Source organism: Drosophila suzukii, unplaced genomic scaffold (assembly GCF_043229965.1).
Source record: "Drosophila suzukii unplaced genomic scaffold, CBGP_Dsuzu_IsoJpt1.0 scf_13, whole genome shotgun sequence".
Taxonomy (NCBI): Eukaryota; Metazoa; Arthropoda; class Insecta; order Diptera; family Drosophilidae; genus Drosophila; species Drosophila suzukii.
The window spans coordinates 1,131,281-1,139,313 of NW_027255900.1; the positions used below are offsets into that span (position 1 = coordinate 1,131,281).

General features: G+C 44.7%; 1 protein-coding gene across 2 annotated transcripts; it reads left to right on the forward strand.

The window, feature by feature from the left end:
* The first annotated feature begins 336 nt into the window (after nucleotides 1–336).
* LOC139354671 (uncharacterized) lies at nucleotides 337–6,933 on the forward strand. 2 transcript variants are annotated; one of them, XM_070998913.1, is made up of 2 exons: nucleotides 337–1,099; nucleotides 5,894–6,933. In XM_070998913.1, the coding sequence occupies exon 2, from the start codon at nucleotides 5,979–5,981 to the stop codon at nucleotides 6,624–6,626; it is 648 nt and encodes a 215-aa protein (XP_070855014.1). In that variant the 5' UTR covers nucleotides 337–1,099; nucleotides 5,894–5,978; the 3' UTR covers nucleotides 6,627–6,933. The 2 variants fall into 2 exon arrangements, with proteins under 2 accessions (XP_070855014.1, XP_070855013.1); XM_070998912.1 differs by lacking the exon at nucleotides 337–1,099 and adding an exon at nucleotides 5,195–5,797.
* Nucleotides 6,934–8,033: the final 1,100 nt, after the last annotated feature.

The window sequence follows — 8,033 nt, forward strand, 5'->3', positions numbered from 1 at the left end:
AATGTTATTGAGGATATTAAGTTTTGCTTGGGCTATGGCGGGGCATGAATTAAGGATGTGATCCATATTAATTGGGGAGTGTGTAAGGCAAATTGGGCAGCTTTGTGGGGTGGTGCGATCTAAATAATATTTATGTGTTAGGTTTGTATGTCCTAGACGCAGTCTAGTAAATTTAATTTGATCAAGGCGAGTTATTTGTTGTTGTGTTACTTTTGAGTAGAAAGATGTATGTTTGGTCATCTCACTGTTTGTTTTGTTTTCTATGGTCGTTGCGATGCCGACTATCGAAAGCTGCGAGCAGGGGCGTAGCACAGCTAATAATCGCTAATAAATTACCCCCTACAAGTCGGCAAGCAACGATCATACAACAAAATACTAGATTAAAAAACTACTAGATTACCATAAAATACTAACTCTAGATACCAATGTAATAGGGAAGATCTGAAACGAGCGAGTTGGTAACATTGTTGAATAGAAAAAGCTCTTGAAATAAACGCACAATTTACATAGATGACGGCTAAGCAATGTTTTAAATAAAACCAGTGAATTCGCGAAGTTGCATATTTACTCCTGCTTCCTGAGCAAACATTGGCGCCCCCGGGTGGACTCACTGGTTCTTGGCCGTCTTCTAAACTTCGGATTTGCGTATTGTTATAAGTTGGCAAATCACCAAGAGTTATATAACAAGTGCACGCGGCCAATTCGCGTTACGCAACAAGTGCATCGGCATCGCACATTGGGTGCATGGTCCAAGTTGGAGACGCATTTACGCGCCCGTGCAACTTTAATTTCATCTTTCGTTGTTGGAGCGCCCGCACAGCCGGAGCGCAGTACCCACGTACATCTCGGCGTAGAGGGAGCGCACATCGGCTGCGTCCATCTCCTCGCCACATTCTCGTCGGCACCCATAGAGAGGTGCAATAGAACGTCGTCTTTCGTCGCTGGAGCACCCGGAGAAGGGTGAGCCCCATACATCATCGTAGAGGGAGCGCACATCGGCTGCGTCCCTAACCTCCATTTCGTCACAGGAGAGCATCAGCGGGCTTCAACCTAACCTCGTCGGAAACACCGAGAAGTACAGCGATCCGTATTGTATATGGTAAAGTGGCCTACGTAAATATATGCAAACTTTATTTCCATCACTTGCACAAACACATATCATAATTCACTTGGCTTTCAGTCACATACACACACAAAGGCCCACCCAACATATACACACACACACATTCGGTCTTGCTTAAACTGCCTGGCCCCAATCTTCGCGCGCTCTTTGGTTGTGTCGGTCTTTTCGCCTTCCTTGCTCCAATCGCGCATAGCCTGGCTGAGGATTTAGTACGGTGGGACAGTGCAGACATTCGATCGCTACCAGCAGCATTGCATTGGCATTTGCTTGTTAGAAACAATCTAAAAACGGGAAGTTGCCAGTCACAATGGGTGGAAGTCGGAAACGTTTTGGCAGAACTCCCTCAGCGGAGGACGACACAAACGAATTGCTGGAACAGCTTGAGCGGAATAAGAATCATATAATTAGAATTGAGGCCACAGTTCGTGGTCAAGTAACTCCCCCTAATGCGTGCGAAATGGAATGTCGTTTAGGTATTTTAAATGGATACATCGAAAAGGCGTTCGAGTTGCAACAACAATTAGAGGCAATTAATAACGAATTAGCATGTAGAGAGGAGTTAGAAGAATTATGTGTATCCGCAAAGGCATTATTAATGTCAAATTGTAACCGGCCCGAAGGAGAACGAAATCATTATACCTTCGCAAATAACAGAAGTTTAAACTCTTCAGCAAGTCACAGCAGAATACTACCACAAATGAAACTCCCAAAATTCGACGGCAACTATGCCGAGTTCAAAAATTTTATAGGTTTATTTAACAGCTTAGTTCACGATGACGAATCTCTATCAAATGTTGAAAAGTTTAATCATCTGTTATCCTGTTTAGAGAAGGAAGCCTTAGGAACAGTAAAGGCTTACCAGATCACAGAAGCAAATTACGCAACGGCCCATGCGGCCTTGGTCAGGGTTTATGATAATCCGTGCCTAATATACTTTAAAAGTATTTCTGGATTGTTTGAAATCCCAACAATGCAAGCGCCATCCGCCTCGGCGTTGCGATCCCTTATCGACACTGTAACTGCTATATATGAATCTCTTCTCTCGCTCGGCAACGAGAAAACTCTCGCCAACGCAATGATAATTCACATCGTCATGTCTAGAGTAGATCCCAAAACGCGGTCGCGATGGGAAGAGCAACTTAGTTACGATTCTATTCCGTTATGGAAAGATTGCTCAGAGGCGCTTAATAAACGATACCAACACTTAGCGGCTGAGGAATCCACGACAGGCAGAAAAGCTCCCAAACAGGGACAGCTAGGGAACAAGCCCAGATATAGCAAAGCGGCATTAGCAGTTTCCCGACCTGTCGAAGAACTTAAGTCTAAATGTTGCTTCTGCAAGTCAGACAGCCATTTCATCCAGAGTTGTACATCGTACGCTAATATCTAGGTAGAAGCTCGGTTCAAGTTCGCAAAGAATGCTCCACTTTGCATCAATTGTCTACGCAGAGGACATAGTGTCGCAACATGCCAGTCATCTCGTTGTCGAATTTGTACGAAGGCTCATCACACACTTCTGCATCGGTATACCTCAACCTCCCAAGTACCGTCGAGCAATCAATTGTCATCGCCTATTGACAATCAGGTAGCCCAACAGTCACTAAGTGCCTCGGTTAGTCAGCCTATGCCGCAAAAGGTAGATCACGTCTTACTTGCAACGGCCCTTGTCGAGGTTCAAAGTCAGTCAGGAGCCAAGCTGTGCGCTAGGATTTTGCTAGACTCAGGGTCACAGGATAATTTTATAACGGAGGAATTAGTAAATAATCTGCAATTAAAACGATACCGGCATGAGGCTAAATTCTCAGGCATTGGGAATTCCGCGTGTTCAGCTAGCTTCGCAGTCCAGACGACAATTGGGTCGCGATTAAACTCCTTCGAAGCGGTAGTTGAATGCATAATTTTACCGTCAATCTCAGGGTATCGTCCAGAAGCAACCGCAATATCTTCCAATTGGATTCGTAATGATATCTCCTTAGCAGACCCTTACTTTTACAAGCCCAAACGCGTCGACATGCTGATCGGCGCTGAGTTGTTTTTCGACTTGCTTAGGGAAGGACAAATACGGTACAAGCACTCAGGTCCAACTCTACAAAATACTGTCTTTGGCTGGGTAGCGTCAGGGACCTATAAAGAAAATCCGCCCGCATGATGTATCTCATACTCCACTCTAGTAGCTACTGAGGACAACAATTTGGATCACACGCTAAGGAAGTTCTGGGAAATTGAAAGAATACCCGATTTAACCAAATCGCAGCTCTATACCCCTGATCAAGTGTTGAGTGAAAAATCGTTTGCTAGCACCGTCTCGCATGACTCTACAGGAAAATTTGTAGTTAGCCTGCCTTTCAAATCGAGTCCTTCGTGTCTCGGTTCCTCGTATGAAACTGCACGACGACGGTTTTTGTCCTTAGAACGGCGTATGAAAGGGAACCCAACAAATCATTCGTTGTACATCCAGTTTATGAAGGAATACTTAGCTCTCGGTCACATGGAGGCTACAGATAATAGGATACCCAACGAGCCTCATTATTTTATACCGCATCAGTGCGTTCTCCGACCTGAAAGCTCTTCAACTAAATTAAGAGTCGTATTCGACGCGTCATGCAAAACCACTTCCCAAATTTCATTGAATGAAATTCTCTTGGTAGGGCCAACAATTCAGCCTTGCCTGTATGCCACGCTGCTTAAATTCCGGTTCCATAAATTTGCTATGTCGGTAGACATTACTAAAATGTACAGACAAGTGGTATTAGATGAGACCCATAGAAAGTTCCAGTTAATTGTATGGCGTGAGACCCCGCAAGACCCTCTACAAATTTATCGGCTTAACACCGTTACGTATAATACGGCAAGTGCTCCTTTCCTTGCAATACGGTGTTTGAAGCAGCTTAGCGAGATCTACTCCGAATCTCTTCCCTTAGCTTCACAGGCTCTAGCAAATGATTTTTACGTCGATGACTTGTTAACAGGGGCCGATTCCATTCGTGAGTTAAGGAAATTGCGAGGGGAAATCACAGAGATTTTAGATTCCGCAGGGTTCGTCTTGGCTAAGTGGGCGTCGAATTGTAACCCCAACGAACGACAGGTCGCCGAGCCAGAAGTCCTTATTGGAGAAGACGCCGATACGAAAACTTTGGGTCTCACTTGGAGTCCAAAACAGGATACGTTCAAATTCAACGCCCAGAATCTACAGCTTGAAGACCCACCCACAAAGCGATCCATGCTTTCATTTGCAGCACGGCTGTTCGATCCGTTAGGACTCATTTGCCCTATCGTTACCCTTGCAAAGATACTTATTCAAAAACTCTGGTCGCTACAAATTGGATGGGACGACGAAATACCCGCCGACGTACTGCATCGTTGGAAGACGGTGTCATCTTGCTTTACAGATTTAGAAACGTTAAACATCCCTCGGCATGTCGGAACTCAGTTTGGCGGCACTTATCAAATCCACGGATTTGCGGACGCGTCAACAGATGCTTACGGTTGTTGTCTGTACGTAAGGTCAGTGACCTCAGATGGAATAAAAGTTAGGTTGCTAACAGCCAAATCTAGGGTAGCACCGATCAATAGACTTAGTTTTCCACAACTAGAACTCTGTGCGGCTCACCTCTTAGCGAAGTTATGGAGTGATGTGCAAACGCTTAATCTTTACCGCGTCGAGCAGGTTACTATGTGGTCGGATTCTGAAGTTGTTCTCTTCTGGTTGCGCACTCATCTGTCAAAACTTAAAACATTCGTCGCAAATAGGGTTTCGGCTATTCACGAACTGGCTCCAACTGCAGTCTGGCGACACGTCCCGACTACCTTCAATCCAGCGGACCTACCCTCTCGAGGGACTACGGTCAAAGATCTCGATACGACGCTATGGTTTGAAGGCCCTTCGTTTTTGTCCATGGACTCGACTCATTGGCCAGTTAATCAGCACTTGGCTGACACGCCCCTCGAAAGCCAACTCGAAATGAAACCGCCAGTAATCGCCCATACGGTTGCTGTCGTCTCAAATCATCCGCTACTACAATTAGTTAAAAATTCTTCTTCCTATGTGAAGGTTGTGAGAATTACAACATTTATCTTTCGTTTTGTTTACGGCAGGGCCTGGAAATTGTGGAACGACCACGTCCTATCAGCCACCGAGCTTAGTTTTTCGTTCTCTTATATCGCGCAGGCTGTTCAGCGTGAATCGTTTGCAGACGAATTCAATAAATTAAAGAAAAATTTGCCATTACCCAGTTCTTACCAAAAACTTAGCCCATTTATCAGCAACGAAACTTTCGGAACCCGTACTTTAACATTGGTGCGGGTGGGCGGTCGACTAGCGCACGCGGATCTAGAACCCAGTGCCAAATTCCCAATATTAATGCCTAAAGGGAATCGTTTTGTCAAATTGTACATCGAGCACCTGCACTATGCTAATTGCCATGCAGGACCACGAGCCCTAGTCGGCCTGCTTCGGCAGACAATTTGGTTGATCAATGCACGACGCGAGTGCGGTGCTGTTGTGCGCCGATGCACGCACTGCTTCCGGTATAAGCCACGGTTAATGTCGCAAATAATGGGAAATCTGCCTCTTGACCGTGTCAGAATCAGTCGACCCTTTAGAATAAGCGGAGTCGATCTCTTCGGTCCAATCCGAGTGTCGCTAGGAGTGCGGGGCAAGGCAGCGTTAAAAATGTATGTCGCAGTATTCATATGTTTTTCAACGAAAGCGGTTCACCTAGAACTATTGAAGGATCTCACTTCTAACTCATTTATCCTCTGTCTCAGCAGATTTGTTGGGCGGCGCGGCCCGCTCGATCGACTCTACTGCGACAATGCAACCAATTTTGTTGGTTCCTCACGGCTGCTTCAGGAGATGGCCTCCGATGTCCGCAGCACACTGGGAACGTACGGCGTCCATCACCAGGTTGAGTTTGTCTTCATTCCGCCCCGGTCGCCTCATTTCGGGGGCCTATGGGAGGCCGCCGTCAAGTCCGCCAAACACCTCTTTTTGAGGGCCGTCGGAAACGCCTTGCTGAAGGAGGACGAAGTCCAGACGATCCTGGTTGAAGTGGAAGCAGTGCTTAACTCGCGTCCGCTAGTAGCTGACAGCAGCAACCCTAACGACGGAGAGGCTATTACTCCAGCCCACTTTCTGGTAGGCACCACGCTCGCTGCTCTACCCCCAGGATCGGCACCTCCTCATCCGGACGACGACCTAACTCATCTACAACGCTGGCAGCTTATATCAGCCATCAAGCGACGGTTTTGGCGAGACTGGTCCCGTGACTACATAGCTGGGCTGCAGCAAAGAGTTAAGTGGACAAAGGAATCGGCCAACCTTCTACCAGGAACCATCGTCGTCATCAAAGAGGACAATTTACCGCCCCAGAAGTGGCTGCTCGGCAGAGTCACCGAAGTAACGCACGGATCGGATGGCAAGGTGCGCGTTGCTCTAGTAAAAACCAAGCAAGGCGTATACAAACGCTCAGTACATCATCTGGCACCTCTTCCCATTAATTGAAGGCCTACAGCGCTTCAACGCGGGCGATGTTTGGTCATCTCACTGTTTGTTTTGTTTTCTATGGTCGTTGCGATGCCGACTATCGAAAGCTGCGAGCAGGGGCGTAGCACAGCTGATAATCGCTAATAAATTACCCCCTACAAGTCGGCAAGCAACGATCATACAACAAAATACTAGATTAAAAAACTACTAGATTACCATAAAATACTAACTCTAGATACCAATGTAATAGGGAAGATCTGAAACGAGCGAGTTGGTAACATTGTTGAATAGAAAAAGCTCTTGAAATAAACGCACAATTTACATAGATGACGGCTAAGCAATGTTTTAAATAAAACCAGTGAATTCGCGAAGTTGCATATTTACTCCTGCTTCCTGAGCAAACAATGTGTGTGTGTTGTTTGTGTTGATGTTTTGGTACCAATTATTGCATTTAAAAAGTATATTATTTTGGGTTTCGTTGAGTTGTTGTTTTAAGAATTTGTTAATGTCTTTTGTGCTTAAGTTTTGTGTGTATATTAGTGGCATATTTAGTGCTAACTTTGCTGCTTTGTCGGCCATCTCGTTTCCTTTAATGTTGCAGTGTCCTGGGGTCCATAAGATTTTGAATTTTGGGTAGTGCTTTGTTAGGATTGAACGGATTAGGGCTGGGTACATGTTATTGTTTTGTGTGTTTTTTATGGCTTCGATGGCTCCTAGAGAGTCGGAGCATATTACGAATTTACCGTGCATATTTTGGATTATTTTTAGGGCTTCAAGGATGCCTAAGATTTCCGCTGATTGAATTGAAGAGTAGGGATGTAAACTTCCGAATGCTAAGGTTTCTGTTTCTGTGGTGATTGCGAATGTTGTTATGGAGTTTTGTTGGGATCCGTCGGTGTATATGAAGATGTGATTTTGGAAAAGTGATTTTGCTTCGTTAAAGAGTGTTTGGTATGTTTCTGGTGTTGTTTTATTCTTGTTGTAAATGTGTAATGATGTATTGATAGTGTTGCTAGGTAGTTGCCAGGCGGGTTTTAATTTGTTGATTATTTTTGGTTTGTAGGGTATGTTGTATTTTTGACATATTTTAATTGATCGCTGAATTGTTGAGGTCCATTTTTTCGTGTTCTTTTTTGGTTTAATTAATTTATGAATCGGGGTGTCTTTTGAGTGTAGTAAGGATTTAAAGATTTTTGCTGTAAGGTAATCGCGCTTTTGTTCTATTGTTGGTGTATCTGTTTTGTATACAAGATTGTGAATAGGTGTTGTATAGAATGCTCCCAGAGATAGCCGGATAGCGGAGTTAAATGATGATTTTAGTTTGTTTAAAGAACTTTTTGAGGTGTGTCCATATATGTGAAGTCCGTAGTCAATTTTTGATATAAGAATTGCTTTTTTGACATTTAGCAGGGTATGTGTGTTACA

Bases quoted from the DNA above. Each gene is read 5' to 3' on its own strand.
- LOC139354671 (XM_070998912.1), top strand. From the start codon at position 5,484: ATGCCTAAAGGGAATCGTTTTGTCAAATTGTACATCGAGCACCTGCAC. The intron at 5,798-5,893 runs GTATGTCGCAGT...CTGTCTCAGCAG, and splicing joins GGCAAGGCAGCGTTAAAAAT to ATTTGTTGGGCGGCGCGGCC.